General features: G+C 37.3%; 1 protein-coding gene across 7 annotated transcripts in view; it reads left to right on the top strand.

The window, feature by feature from the left end:
* Positions 1-16924, top strand: part of LOC126965022 (RNA-binding protein Pasilla) — a 93808-nt gene that overhangs the window by 28185 nt on the left and 48699 nt on the right. For all 7 annotated transcript variants that reach the window (XR_007729451.1, XM_050808444.1, XM_050808443.1 and 4 more), the window contains one exon: positions 11070-11216. Coding sequence is in view for 6 of the 7 variants with exons in the window: in XM_050808444.1 (XP_050664401.1) it covers positions 11070-11216 (147 nt within the window). In the remaining variant the exon portion in view is untranslated. The remainder of the gene's footprint in view (positions 1-11069; positions 11217-16924) is intronic.

The raw sequence follows: 16924 nt of genomic DNA, 5'->3' as shown, positions 1-16924 counted from the left end.
AAGTTGCGACCTCAGAGCGCTTTCGCACTACGTCCGATCCGTACTCATGAAAACAGGGTCGGAAGTATTCGTAGAACTATTTCTATGGTAGTTTACGCACTGTATCCGGCTTCTGTCAACCGTTACAAATAGTTCTACAACTACACCAGACCGTATTTTCACGGGTACGGATCGGATTCGGACGCAGTGCGAAAGCGCTCTAATAGTTTCAAAGTATCAGTGAAGTCGCTCGTAGTGGCCACGCAATAGCTGCAGTGACGTCACTCACGGGAGACTTGCCAGAATATCTAGCTATTCGCAGTTTATAAATGGGTCGAAGTAAAAATAAAATTCATACTATCAACAATATTATTGAGAGTTTATCGTATTCGTGTTATATTTGATACGCCTGAATTGTTCCGGCGATGGTAGTTAATCCGTAAATTTGCGAGTGTTATATCGATTAATAATTTGATAGAGATACGGGTTAATATATACCAGTGGGGGGCTCCTTTGCACAGGATGCGGGCTAGATTATGTGTACCACAACGGCGACTATTTCTCCCGTGAAGCAGTAATGTGTAAGCATTATTTGTTTCGGCCTGAATTGCACCGCAACTAGTAAAAGTACTGGGCAAATTAGACTTAGCATCTTATGTCTCGTGGTGACGAGCGCAATTATTGTAGTGCCGCTCAGAATTTTTGGGCTTTTCAATAATCCTGAATGGCACTGCATTGTAATGGGCAGGGTAGATACACAGAAAATAGATTTTTCCAAATGAGTTGATACTTAAGATGAGGTGTCCGCTTAGCAGAAGCCGATAGTAGGCATAAAAATGTGCTGATGTTATAGAATAAAAACTATTTACATGAACATGTTGCTTCTCCACAAAAATATTTTATACCTCCTACAACAAAAACATTACACTCAGATATCTACCATATCTTATCAAGAACTCCAATTTAGTATGAGATATTCTGATTGGACGAAATGAAATAATTAGATAGTGTCGTGGCTCGGAAGAGTTATGCTCCAAATATTAGTTAATGCCACAATCAGAGAAGGAATAAATAAAATGACACGTAGAATTGTAATAGTTGTTTGGTATATACTTATAGTATTATCATATGTTTTGAAATAAGAAAACAACCATTATACAGATTCTTAATTTATACAATTTAACTAAACGTAATATATCTTATTATTATTCCATGTTAACTTTCATTATCATGGGTAACTTTCATTTATTTTATTCGCCCTATCCTTTCTTACTAGTAAATACTGTATCACAAAAGAATACTATTATATTACTCATGCGGGAAAAGTATTATCTTGGCTAGGGCTTCCAATCTCGAAATTGCGGGATCCCGCGCCATTTTCCAATCCCGCGTGACGCGGGATTATGTACGCGTGATCCGCGGGATTTTCGGGACTGAAAAAAAGCGCCCACAAGTGTGGAAGCAGAAAGGGCATTTTCTGCTGTAGGCTATATTGCGTCTCAAATACGCAGTAATTTAGCAAACGACAGTTTGGACATGTTGTGTTCCCAAGGAGGGAAACCTTTTCACTTGAAATTAAAAACTGAAAAACTTAATACTTAAGTTATAATTTATCAGTTTAAAAAGTGTTTTTTTTTTCGGTTATTTTTTTAATTTCTTTGTGTATTTTTTGGAAAACGATTCGTTTTGTTTTGATTTGTTTTTATTCAGAATTTGTTATTTTTTTTTTGTGAAAATAAACGGTTTAATTTGATTGATCTCATTTTAATAGTAATATGTACGTTAATAAACGTGGAGTTGATTAATTCATTGTTTTATTTGCCTTAAATGTGCATATTTTAAATATGCGGGATCCCGCAAATACCGAGATCCCGCGGGATTGAAAATTCGTAGTCCCGCAAATACCGAGATTAAATTCAGGCCGCGGGATTGGAAGCCCTAATCTTGGCGTACGCTGTTGATGTTGGTTGAAAAAGAGCCGTAAAAATTACGTGTGTTATTTTTAGTAAATGAGACTATTGTTTGAGTGCGAAAAGTTTACTTGTCACACGCTTCGCTCGTGCGTTCAACGTCGCTTTCGTGGGCTATCGACAACTTGCCGCACGAGTTGCACAATATACTATTCCTCGTCCTAAGATCAGCGATACTTTACGCACATGAGTAAATAAAATTTTATTTAGTTTAGGTGCGTGCAGATGAAATTAACAAAATACAAAAACTGTAGGTACTAGATTGTGTTGAAATTCAATCAAGGATTAATGATTCCTGTACCCGATGGGAAGGATGCGCTAGTGGTGGCTGGTCAAAGGTGAATGTTCAGTGTCTTTGTAGCCCAATGATATTATTGAATATTTATTATTTATTTTGCATGATCTGTGATTTATAATTTTTATTAAGTTTATTGTAAAGGTTGTGTATCTATATGTGAAGCTTTACCAACATCGTAAATCAAATCGTTATTTCATTTCTAAGTCGAGGTTTTTATAGGTTTCATGCTTTAATATTTAAATTTAACAAGCTTTTGCTTTTACAAATTCGTTGCCAACCAAAACTGTTCCAGACCTTCAATTCTTAGTAGAACATTTGAGGTAAATTTATTTTTTCTTACTCATTGCATACCACCCACCACTGGAGTTGCCGTATGGTATACGCCCCTCAGGAGAATATTAGAAGAATCCAAATATTTTGTGCATCATCTATCTATTGAAGTACTATGCGACAGTAACTCACAATTATTATACCTTACCAGTCGTGAAACATCTCTAGGTTGTTGTGATACAAAGAAATTCAGATAAACGATAGAGTATTCGCCAAACGTCCATTTAATTGACGTCTATGTTAATCATGGTTTACTTAAACTAGCGTTATTTTGTAATCATTAATACATGTATGTTGTTTGGGAACCAATAAGTAAATAAAAACGAATACGCAAAACTAACATAATATAAACGACATAAGAGGGCGGCACTAAAAATTTCGGGAATCAAGGAAGTGACACAACATTACTATTAAAAAAATGTATTTATTGCTTTTCGAAGTATTCTCAGAGAAATTTGACATATTTTTCCATACGATGGAAAATCCAATCATTGAAGCAACCATTCCATTCGGAAGTTGGGGTCTCCAAAATGGCCGTTTTGTAGGCGTCCACAGCTTCTTCAAGTGATGAAAAACTGACCACGCAATTTATTCTTTATTCTAGGGAAAATATAGAAATCATTAGGGCTTAGGTCGGGGCTGTACGGCGGATGGTCTAATAATTCTATGTTGCTCTCAATCTTTTCTCTCTCGCTCTTGCTCTAAAAACTCTTTTGTTCTGTGCGCGGTGTGAGAACTCGCATTGTCGTGATGGAGGATGATGCGGCGGTTGCAGTTCTCTTTACGTAGTTCAGAAACGACCTGTGGCAAACAAATGCTAGCATACCATTCTGTATTAACCATTCTTTGTCCCTCAAGAGGAATAGTCGCAACATGGCCGGTTTTGGAGACAAACGTGGCCACCATTTTTCTTGCAATACTCCGTGAACGAACAATTTTTGTTGGCTTTAACTCATTTTCGAACACCCAAACTCGTGACTGGTTTTTTGTTTCGGGTTCGTACGCGTATATCCAGGATTCGTCACCTGATACGATGTTATATACAGCATTTGAGGATCCTGCGTGGAATCTTTCGAGAGTTCTGATACACCAAGTAACGCGAGCTGCTTTTTGCTCTTCACAGAGCAAATGCGGTATACATCGGTAAAACAACTTTTTTACACCTAATTGTTCATGCAAGATTATTTGTATTTGACTCATTCCAATGTCTAAAGTTGCCTGAATTTCGCGGTATGTCACATGTCGATCTTCCTCAATCAGCTTTCGCACAGCATCAACGTTTTCTTTGGTGACTGCAGTTTTTGGACGACCTTGACGGGGATCATCACTGAGCTTGACACGTTCACGTTGAAATTCAGCAAACCAGCGATAAATTGTGGTTTTGGATGGGGCTTCATCACCAAATGCAGAAGTCATATCCGGTCAACACACTGTTTCTGTGTTAAACCACTTCGAAAGTAATAACATAATAAATCATCGCTCTAGAATTTTCTCGAGTCAATTCCATTTTATCAACGACTAAACAAGTTTGAAAAGACCTTGTGACAAGACCGAGAATCTTTTTTTTAAATAAATAAATAGTATTCGATTTTTAAAACTAAGGAGTTTTTAATTAAAAAGATTTTAATATGACAGGAACAGTGGAAATATTCCATTCCCGATACTTTTAGTGCAGCCCGTAATATATAGACAACCTGTATAGCCGTTATGGATGTTTATATGTATGTTTAAGTAAGTATATTGTATTAAATATATCGTTGTCTTCTTTTATCTTGCCCCAAATTAGGCATATATAGTATATATGCTTAATTTGGAGCAAGATAATTTGTGTAAAAAGTGTGTTGATATTATTATTATTATAAAGACCCTCACGTCAATGGCGCTGTACTAAAGTTGTCATACATAGTTTTTGTGGTGATCTTGCAGCGTTTATTGTCTTATAAAAGTATATAGAGACGTACTCTGGTGCAGCACAAAAGGTGTGTTTGAATGTCCGTCAACGCACGACAAAAGCCAGTTATAGAATCGGAAGTGAGTCCCCATTGGTATCGGGGTCAGGCCCGCCTACCTCGTACCTATCTACTTAATTGAAACACACTGAATGTGAGCGCTCTGGTGCTATTTCGTCCCATTTGTATTGTTATCATCTGTTTGCAGTTCTCGTCTTTTGTTATAAATTTTATTATAAATTTGAATGAAGGCATAGGCCAACGAAGTATGTGCTGGGAAGCTTGCTCCGATTATGAAAAGCAAGTTTACTGGCATACCTTACTATTACTAGGTTGGTACTAAATATACCTAATAATTGAGAGCAAAATTTAAAGAAATTAACATCTTGAGTTGCTTCTTAGTATATTCTTAATAATGTAATGTACAACATAGGAACAGGTGAATTTGCTAGAAACTGTCATAACCATAGTGTTAATACAAGAAACAGACATAAACTTACGGCTAAGTCAAGTTAGTAAGTCTTTTGTGGGGCGACGTATACATATTAGGTTTTAAAAAGGCATAAAAAGGCATTTATTTTCTCAAAATTGATTTCTTTAGAATTCTTTTTGATGTCATTTCTTATACTACTAGATACTACTACCGCTTCGGAAACAAATGGCACTCTGAGAGAGAAGAAGCGGCGCAAGAAACTCTCCAGCATTCTTTTTTTTTTGCGCTCTTTTCAATAAAAGTATACAATATTGTACAGTTGCTATAAAATAATCACAATCTAGTCCCAGGCTGTCCGATCATTTAGATATTCAGCAGTGGAGTAATAGGATTTACGACAGAGCCATTTTTTTATAAAAAGATTTTACAACAAGATCCCAGAAAATGTTCAAAACAAAAGTATTACGTAATTCAAAAGAATTGTTAAAAAAGTTTGTGTGGTTAAGTTACTATAACATAAATGACTTTCTCAATGACACCACAGATTGGGAATTGAGCGACCGCCCTCAGGGTGTTAAATAATGAGTTTAATTGTACGATATTACTTTGTAAACATATTGAGAGTTTGTTGCACTTGTCTTCTCAAGTCTGAGGCATTTTTTTTTGGAATGTGTGGTAGTTTTTGACTTTCAATAAGCGATTTCACATCCTAATTTGAACAAATATATTTGAATCTGAATAAATTTATTGCCCTTTTATTCCAACTATTAGAGCACTATCATAGCTAAAAATTGTTACATAAGTATATATTATCTCATAAAATTAGCTATTATTATACTATCGAAATTAGTTTCCACTGAGCTTATATCATCAATAAAGAAATTTATAAATTAAATATTACTCACAGACATCTTCTAGACACTTCCATCATATATATTGTTGTGTTAGGAATGTCTCGATTAAAATTAATCAATTAAGGTGCAGCGAAGTATTCGAATAATATTTATAATAATGTTTGTTAAACTGTTGTCTTCCTTTTAGTCAAATGTTATTAGGACAATAGTTCGAAACCCAAAATAGGTTATATAAGCTGTTGATGATGTTATGAATAAGACTATTAAATTAAATACAATATCTCATACAGTGCAAACATTACAGCAGATAAATAAATCTTATTTCCAAGGTTGCACTAAGCAGTAAACAAAGACACGTTTACGAATATCATTGTGTTTATTAGTTGAATCTGTCGCGCACATATCTGTACTCTATATCAACTATTTCTCTCCACTGGAATTATTTAGAAGCTTTTTTAGTTAGTAGAAAATGCACTGTGGATGCCCTCTGCCCCAGCTAGGGGTTACAGGAAGTTAACCACACAGAAATAACTTTTTAAGCGGCAAATCGCCCGTGCGAAATCGAAGCACGTCGTCAAAATTGGCGAGCAGCTTTCCAGCTACTCGACTGGGACACGCAAGTTCTGGTCGTTGTCGAAAGCTGCTCTTGGTAACTTCAACCAGCCGTCCATGCCGCCGTTGCACATGGGGAATGACACCCTGGCCCATACGGCAAAAGAGAAAGCCGGTCTCCTATGCACTCTTTTTGCCTCCAACTCGACTCTTGACGACAACGGAAAAACACCGCCGACCATCCCGCGGTGTCAGAGCTCCATGCCTGAAGTACAGTTCCGACAGAAGACTGTTAGGCGAGCTCTGTTTTCGTTGGACGTCAGGAAGTCGAGCGGGCCGGATGGCATTTCTCCAATCGTGCTTAGAACGTGTGCCCCTGAGTTGACGCCGGTGCTAACGTGTTTATTCCGGCACTCTAATTCAAAAGGCGTAGTCCCTGATTCATGGAAGTCAGCCCTTGTCCATCCGATCCCAAAAAAAGGAGACAGTTTGGATCCGGCAAACTACAGGCCTATTGCTATTACCTCCCTACTCTCCAAAATCATGGAGAGCATTATTAACCGCCAGCTCTTGGTATACCTTGAGGGTCACCAGTTGATCAACGACCGGCAGTACGGCTTTCGCCATGGTCGGTCGACTGGCGATCTTCTGGTATACCTAACACATAGATGGGCGGCGGCTAGTGAAAGCAAGGGGCAAGGCCTGGCAGTTGGTCTGGATATAGCGAAGGCCTTTGATCGTGTGTGGCACAAGGCGCTCCTCGCAAAACTTCCATCGTTTGGGCTTCCCGAGAGCTTATGCAAGTGGACCTCCAGCTTCCTCACTGGGCGCAGCATACAGGTCGTTGTCGACGGTTATTGCTCGAATCCCAAACCCGTGAACGCTGGAGTGCCCCAAGGCTGTGTGCTATCTCCCACGCTGTTTATTCTGCATATCAATGATATGTTGGACACCGCCAACATGCATTGCTATGCAGACGACAGCATTGGTGATGCCGTATACACGGGCCATGCAGGTCTCTCTCGGGAAAACGTCGAGCAGTGCCGGGAGAAACTTGTGTCTTCTATCGAGTCCTCTCTCGAGAAGGTCGCGGAATGGGGTAAAATGAACCTTGTCCAATTTAACCCCCAGAAGACTCAAGTTTGCGCGTTTACCACTAAAAAAACCCCATTTGCCGTATCACCGCTCTTCGAGAACACTTCCCTTAAAGCGATTGCCAATTCCGTGGCCATCTGGAGGGCAAAGCCAAATTGGCTTCGAAGAAACTGGGTGTCATAAATTGAGCACGGCAATACTTCAAGCCGGCCCACATTCTAGCGCTCTACAAAGCGCAGGTCCGCCCTCACATGGAGTATTGCTGTCATCTCTGGTCTGGTGCACCCCAGTATCAGCTCGATCCATTTGACCGCGTGCAACGCAGAGCGGCTCAAATTGTCGGGGACCTAGCGCTCTGTGAACGGCTGGATCACTTGGCGTTGCGTAGAGACGTCGCTTCATTGTGTGTCTTCTACCGCATTTATCACGGGGAGTGTTCCGAAGAGCTGTTCAACCTGATTCCTGCCGCCGAATTTCACCTTCGCACGACACGCCACAAGTTACGATATCTGGATGTGTGGCGGTCCTCCACAGTGCGGTTTTCAAGGAGCTTTCTTCCTTGCACTACGAAGCTGTGGAATGAGCTTCCTTGTGCGGTGTTTCCGGGACGATACGACATGGGTACCTTCAAGAAAAGCGCGTACACCTTCCTTAAAGGCCGGCAACGCTCCTTTGATTCCTCTGGTGTTGCAAGAGAGTGTGGGCGGTGGTGATCACTTAACACCAGGTGACCCGCACGCTCGTTTGTCCTCCTATTCCATAAAAAAAAAGTTTTGCGAAAAACGTTTTTAAGTTTGAAGCCCTGGCTACTATTTAAAAATATCTGATTACTAACGAGTAAAATTACCATCGTTCGAATTTAAAATATCTCTCCGAATTTTTTGGCGAGATAAATTGAGTTATCGTATCTCATAGAAAAATAATCTGCGTCGGGAACATTTTTGTGCGACGATTTTTTATGATTTTAAATATGGCCTTAAACCATACGAGTCTTTGATCGACTTCAAACGGCGTTTATGGATGAGAGCAGCTATTTACCATTGACGTAACGAAATTAAGCGGGGTCGTCTATCGTTGGGGAATGAAGAAAGACATGGTCGTTCTTCGATGGCTATTACCGAGAAAAATGTGCTAGTACTGGAAAACTTAATTCAAGAAAACATACGAACTACGTACGTAAAATTCAGCATATATTGCAGATTAGATCGTGAAGCGTTCACAAAATTCTACACGCGCCCGCGTACTCAGCACTTAAAACATGGGACGTTCTGAAAACCACATCGGTTAAAGTCACGGGTCACCCTCCCTACAGTCCTGATCTAGCACCGTGAGCCTTCTTTGAAAGAGACCCGGTTTTCGACGCCGGTAGATGCGCTAAAAGCGTTTGAAAATGCCGTAAAAGAGGTATCTGCCGCAGACTAGAAAAAACTGTTTCGAAAACTGGTTGAGACGCATGAGACTTTTCTAAGAGGCTGCTAAAATATTTATTAAAATTATTGTACCCATGTTATAAAAATAAAAAACCTTTTATTTCTTGCTTAAATCTAGTACAATTTTTCAAAAAGACAATGTGCATGCAAAGTTGTTAGTATATACAATTTATTTAGCTTATTTTAATGCATTTAAAAAGAACGTTAAAAAAATATAAGGTTAAGGTCAAGGTGTGAAGTGTGTTTTAAAAATATTAGTAAGGTATCTACGTAACACAACTTGGTATAAAAAATAATATATAAATAACGTGATATATAGATACTTAGATAAATGTTAGATTGAAATTAAAAATATTAATATTAAAAAAAAAAGTACCCATGTTAGGAGATTTTATTGTTTCACAAAACTTTTTGAGTGGCGCTCGAATATGATAATATTATAAGTTCTCGATATGCTTTGAAATCCCCTTTCTCTATAAGTATGGTTCCATAGTAAACAACCGTTACGTCTTTGACATTTCCGGCCGTACATCAGCGGCTATTACTATTAGACAATTTTAATTAATATTAGTGCTAGCTAATTTGCTATTATATGCGTATTTTAAGTACGCTTGTTGTTTATCTTTCTTGTTTGTCATTTGATGGTATGTGATCAGCGCGACCCATACTTTCTTCATTAAAATGTATTTCTGTCTTTAGATAGATCTCTATTGAATATTGATGGCGTTGGAAAATATTAAATTATAACCTTTACGTTGGTTGTTAGTTCGCCGCGAACCGCAATAGCAAAACTCCGTTAAATCTGTTTACACTTAAGCAACGTATCGTGTTTGAAATCTCGCTATGTCTGTGAAATCCTACAATAATTTTTAATCTCTATTTCCTATAATTCATGATCAGATAAAGGTGGCGCAGGGATCCATTGTTGTTGGGGTTGCCTTGCCTTTGGAGAGACCTATTCTGCAGTGGAGGTCTTTGGGCTGATGATAATGATGATCTTATCACTGTTTGAGATTTATAATTTAATTTCCCTGTCTCTAATATATTCACCTGTTAATGAGCTGTAGCGAGAGACTCTGAAAATGCTTTTGAAGTGGATGTTCCGTGTCTTTACAGGGTTGCAATAGACTCTTGTTGGTAAGAATGGGGCTTCTCGTGATTTCAGTTTGTTGATAAGGGTTTCCATTTTTAAAGGTCTAATATTATTCGTTAATGCAATATTCTACAACTGAATTATAGTTCGTGTGCCATTTCACTACAGTCATATAATATCATATTTGTCGATGTGTAGCTCTACTGTATCACCACGTTTATAAGTTACACCAGTACTAAGGTTTGTTTGTTCTTTTGAATTCCGTGTTAGTATTGGGATTCTCGCTCTTTGTTGCATTGTGGCTCTTGGACATTTGGTATATCTATCTACCAGTTATATAAACCCGTTACATTTGTTGCCGCTATCGATGTATCATTATATATAAACATTCACCGATGTAACTTACTTTGGTAGTTCTACTGTATCAACTCGCACAAAACTTGCATGTTAACTGTTATATTTCATATTATTATCATCTCAATCAATGTGTTTTGTGTATCAGAAGAAGTATCGATGTTTCTATCGGAAATAATATCAATATTTTATTTGTTCTCTACATTAGTGACTGCTTTAAGAATCAAGTAAGCTAATCAATAAAATCTCAATCCACTTGTTTATTACGTAATAACGCAACAATTTAAATCTCTTCTAACTTTTGCTACTAAGGTCACCATACGAACTGCGTCATGAGCTTCTCATGCAAACAGTCTGACCACATTGTATGACCACACTTCACAGAATCATAGTTAATATGCTTATAATCTTTAACTCACTGTTGACATCTGGATCTGGTGTAGCATTACCATACCACTTCTTTCTGCATCATTATGGTTACTGTGTTATTGAGCTATTTAAAGTTTGCTATTACATATCCCATCATTAGCTGGTCCACTATGGAAATCGATTAATAGACGATATTTAAACTTTGTTACACTATAACTTTACGATATAAAATAATAGCTTCCAAGTAATGTTTCATGTCATATTTTTGCATTTCATATTTCGATTGTCGTCGTAGCCAGCTAAGCTCAGTAGCACAGTAATTGAACTGGAAGGATGTTATTAAATAGTTGGATTGTTTGGCAGCCGTGGAGCCAACATACCACTTCAAAGTTCTGGTCCCCTCGATGGTGGCCGGTGCCATCATCGGAAAGGGTGGCGAGACCATTGCCCAGCTACAGAAGGACACCGGTGCCAGGGTCAAGATGTCCAAATCACACGATTTCTATCCAGGTAAGTCTTGAATTACTTTAATCTCAGATCACAGACTTGAATTTCAAAACTGTCGTGGTGATGCCGTAAATGAAGGGCACGCACGAGTTATGCAATTTTATGTTAGCTTGCATTTATGATATTATTAAATTCTAAACTACTAATACAACTCTTAAAGTTAGCCACTCGTCTCCAACAGGTCTGGTATTCTTTCACTCAACATCAGAAGTGATAAGATGAACTGAGAGAAACAATAAGATGAACTGATGAGAAGGAAGATGAACTATTTATACGAGTGGAAAATAAGTAGACAACGTAATTCATTTATTGATATTAAAACAAAAATAAACATTTTTTGATTCAAAAAAACTGTTGATAAAAAGAGTAATAAATTACTGAAAATAATATCGACTAATTATCTTGCTAGTTCTTCTAGAAATGAAAGAATGTTTAAAGCAAATGTAATATTGCAACGATACTATAAAGACGTGGCCCTGTGAAGCTTCTATTAAATTAATACACTGAACATAATTGCCAACTTTTGGAATCACTTGAGATGACAGATATGATGATAGAGATCGAAGCTCTATGTAGAGAGTCCATACATTGCCAATGCGTACGACACTATCAAATCATCTTATCTCCACATTTTTCCGTAGCAGGAGCAATTATTATTCTGAGTAATTTACCACTCAAACCTATCTGTTAAATGGACTCTAATTTGTGAGACCCATGAACCCCCTGAAAATGTAGAACAAATGATGGAACGACGAATTTGGGCACGGATTGTTGGAGCGCCGTGTATTGACCTAGTTGGGTCAGGATTGAAGTGGGCGCCCTAAAGACTCTTTGTTTGAAAAGCCTACTTTAGCTTATACAGCCTTGAGGTTTGCCTCGTAGGTCGCCTTTGTGGCACAATCAGTCGGTCGGAACACTGCTGTAATATGGCGTTAGTAAATATTACTCTTGGTTTATCAATAGTTTCAATTACCGTTTAATATCTTACTGTCGCGTTATAGTAAGCTTAGTTTCACTGTCTCGTATAATTTTTTTGAGAAATAAAGTACTTAGGGGCGAAAGAAATCTCCTTAACAACATAACTTTTTGTATCGCGGGAATTCTTTCGTATTTCCTCAAAATGCTATTTGTTAAACGAATCTGTATAGAAATTTGAAAGCTGGTCAAGTTTTTTAAGGTTTTTAGAGTATCTTCACGATCATTTTCATAAAGAACTATAACAATGGAGTAAATTATTGATACCAATCAAAATATCTGCTTGAACCTCTTGCTTTTCACTGTAGCCTCTAAAGTATTAGCAAGTTTGGTTGTACAACTGGCAGCCATAATCCGCGCAGTGTGTTACATCATTCAAATAGTATTGTGTATCGTGAGTTAGGTGTGAGGTGTTAGGTGTGTCAAGGTTGCGGCGGCTATTTACACAACCGCCGCAGCCTCGCTGGTTAGATCATGTTATTCTCTTTATATTATAATATTTTACATCGCTGTCAAATTCCCTAGCCACATGAGGTGGATGACGTCACCCAGGTGTTAGCATCAATGCAACTCTCATTACTAAACTTGCTATGTGTTCCTTTGCGTCTGTTTATTTTTCTTTTTTGAGTATTTTTAAATCATTGAAGGTTGTAATTGCATTTTTTACGTCTTTATCGATTCTCTTATTAGATAGTTTAGGTAGTTGCCGGAAAGTTATATGAGTGTAGTTAGAGGTGACGGTATACCAGTGTCGTGTCAATACAGTTTCCGGTCAATGTGAAAACGGCCTTCGTAAATGGAACATCCATATTTAAATCGCTGGCCGAGGACTTAGCTACTTATTTTAATATGATTGGGAAATCAACGGTTTTGCTGTTTTGTGGGATATGTTTTCACAATATCAGTTTTTTTCAAAATTTTAAAACAACGGTGTGTACTGTCTAAAGTGCCCCCTTCTTCAACGTAATAAATTGCGTACACGTACGGGTGAATCTCTATCTAGTACTATTAAGTATAAATAACTATATGAATGTGCGAAGCTATATTTCATGGATCGCGTCTATATTGACCATCAGAAATGTTACCTATATAAATAATCGAACATGCAAAGCGCTAGTTATTGAACATTATTATACCGTTGAGGCCGATTGCAAAGGTAGTTGACGTCATAGTTTGCGATTATCAAGCTAATTTAAAAGTAAATTGTAATGGACTTCGGACGGTTAATAATTATGCTATTTCGCCTTACATTTGCTGCAACTATACATTACTTATTTTAATCACCTTATCCGGTTTCTTGCGTTCTATATTTTGAAGCAAAATTGTGGAGCCGGTTAAAAATACTTAAATGCAGATTTTGAGGTTGCACTCAATAGTCGAGTGGCTGTCTCTCTTATAATTCTGCTCGGCCGAGCACAGGGCCTGTTTGTAAAGCATTGCCTGGTTCGGTTCCACACTGAGCTTTATTCTGAAATAAAACTAAATTATGTGAAAAACGACTTCTTCTAAATTGTTCTTTCTCACCTATATTCTCATATATATCTGTATCATTAATACTATCTATATTCTTAAATAGCACCATTACTCCTATTTTATGAGATATAACGTATTTTGATTAAAAAGAAAGGCTTCAAAAATGAGATACTGTCCTTGCCCTCATCTGCACATAGAACTTTCCATACAAAAAGACAATTTTTTATATTTGATAAAAAATACCTGATAAATTTGTAATAAAACTTCGTTTAATATTTTTTAAGAACTTTATTAATCGAAGCAGCTAATTAAAAAACCAAATTCAAACAATTATTTTCTTTTTACGAAATAAAATTATTCAAAAGTTGGCAGACCCCGACAAAAATACATCATATTAGCTAGTAGAAAACTCGAAAGAGATTTTAGTCTTCCTTTTTTGTTTGAGATGTTCCTGGTGGTACTACCTTTTTAGTTGAGAATAGAAGTTTGTCTTATTTTCAGACGCACAGTGCAGTAAACGCTCCTTATTCGCGGCTAAAGATTTATTTATTCGCAGATCTGATCGGTACTTACATAATAATAAAAGGAATTCCAATAGATATCCAACCAAATCAGCTAGAGGATATACAACTTATGAAGTATTTAATGCAGACGAAACTGCACTGTTTTGGAAGAGAACCTCAAATAAAACATAAAAAGTTTCGAAAAGCGAAAAATCTGCTCCTGGATTTAAGGCAGCATAGCGTACGATAGAGTTACACTGCTGCTATTTTCTATTGCATCTGGAGATTGTATCATTAAACCACTGACGCTTTACATATCGGTAAGTCCTTGTGCTTTAACACACGGCGGCTTTGCTTCAACCTATGGACCAAGGAATAATCCAGCCTTTAAGCTCTATTACCATAAGCGAAACTTCAAAATCATATTGGATAATATGGAACGTGATCCTGATATGAATGTCGTGGAATGCTGGAAGAAATTTAACATAGCAAAATGTATCGTTAACTTAAAGAATAATTGGAAGAGCTGAAACCATACACATTGAAATCTTGCTGGAAAAAATGTGACCTGCTCTGACTGCGGAAAATGACAAAGAATCTGATGAAATTCAAAATTTTACTGCAAACATAGTCGAAATTGCATATATAATGGGACGAGAAGGGTTCGAACTCAGAAAATAAATTACATTGAATATTTTAGAATCTTGATGTACTTGCTTAACATTGGCAATATTTAACCACAGCGTTGTTGATATATTTTTTTTTGCGCGGCGTGTCAACATTGATAAACATTAAAAAATTATCTAAAATTTAATGACAAAAATGGACTGCACATTTTTTTCCTCAATTTAAAACTTTATTTATTAGGAACTTTGCAAGTTTTCTCTTAGGAATTGCTATATACGTTGGGGAAACAAGGGACCCCTTTTTACATGTCTACTAAAAATTAAACCTCTTCTTACATCCTTAATTACGTCTTCTACGCTGCTACAGTAAAACATATATTTGTTTAGTGCTTCATTAATTTATCAACGATTGACTGGAATTATGTTAAAATTAGTAATAACAAGACCTTGCATTCCGACCTTTGTCGTCATCACTTTGTGTAATTTGCATCTAAGATAGATGTCACATTAAATATTCTGCACCTGTAATTGATTTATCACGAATATTACTAAATCATATTTAATCGGTATTCTACTTAAACGTACATCGGTGACGTTGGATGTTAAAATTTAATTCGCCCGCGAAACCCGACCTCTCAGCTTGTGAGACGAACCTACAATCAGGATCAGCAGTTCCTGAACCTGGCGACAATACAAAAGGAGGTTTTTTAAGGCCCCTAAGTCTGAATAGAACTGAAAAGAAGATATTTCAAAGTAAATAAATGTTTCACAAACACTCATTAGCTATTCACAAGGTAATTACCTAAATACATAATTATAAAAACGTTCATTACTCATAATTACTTTAAAACTCAAGTAAAAATAATTACTCTTTAAAGTTTAAAGGCATTATTCGTTTTGATGATATGCAAAATGAACACGAGGAGGCGATAGTGTACAATATGGTTCACCGCGTCACCCATCTAGTACCCGGAGGGTGGTTGGTGGAGGGTTGCGGGAACAATGCGGGCTGGAGTTGCTCTAAAGAGATTGCTTCAGTCCGAGGCGGGTGGCTTCAAGGAGAAATCTGCCAAGATTTATAAGTATCACTCTTTTGATCGGATGACACGTTCCGCAATATCGGGTCTTTGTGATATGAGCCAATTCATTGAGATGTTTGAAGAGTTTTCATTTGTGCGCCGTGCAGTTTACTAGACATATTCAAAGATATATAAAGGTTTTTAGAGTTAGAAGTAGGAAACTATCGTTTTGAACTGAATTTTTTTTGTAAGGTAAAATATATTTATTTGAAGTACTGTCCCTCGTTTTCTAAACATTTCTGACATATCACGGAGAGGTCATTTTGTATAGCTTCTTGAGTTTTTCGAATCGTTTGAGGTCTTGCGTTATCACGGAACAGGTGAAGATCGGTTGATGGGCCGCGTTAAACAGTTAATATTGAATATACTATCAATCGAAGTTTCCTCTACGGAAACGGTTACACTAATACGTTCGGTGCGTTCATTAGCTATATCTGTTTTAGCTGCGTTAGTTCAACGCCAGAACTCATATTCATAATCACTCTAATTTTCAATCTTTTAAATAAGTACAATGGGGTTTTATATTTATATAAAGTAGCCACTACGCCAACACGGCGACAAATCTCTTCATCCAAAAGAAAACAACATTATTTTTTTTTTATGAAAATAAGGGAGGAGACGAGCAGGACGTTCAGCTGATGGTAATGGATACGCCCTGCCAATTTGCGCAATTGCGCTCGTCACCTTGAGACCTAAGATGTTAAGTCTCATTTACCCAGAAATTTCACTAGTTACGGCGCCCTTCAGTCCGAAACAAATTGATGCTTACACTTTATACATTCATAACACATTACTGCTTCACGGCAGAAATATGCGCCGCTGTGGTACCCATAATCGAGCCTGCATCCTGTGCAAAGAAGCCTCCCACTGGTAATAAACATTATTAATTCTAAAGATGAAAATGTAAGTGTTCTCGAGTGAGACGTTTTGGGATTCAGTTAACAATAAGCTTCATAATATATTTTATTAATATCTAGGTTAGTCCGCCAGCTTTTAATGACGAAGACAGTTCCATGATGGAAACAAAGGAGGCTGTGCGGAGGTGGCGGCGGGGG

Source organism: Leptidea sinapis, chromosome 6 (genome assembly GCF_905404315.1).
Source record: "Leptidea sinapis chromosome 6, ilLepSina1.1, whole genome shotgun sequence".
Taxonomy (NCBI): domain Eukaryota; kingdom Metazoa; phylum Arthropoda; class Insecta; order Lepidoptera; family Pieridae; genus Leptidea; species Leptidea sinapis.
Note: the sequence above shows the minus strand (reverse complement) of the source record. Positions and strands in the feature narration are given on the sequence as shown.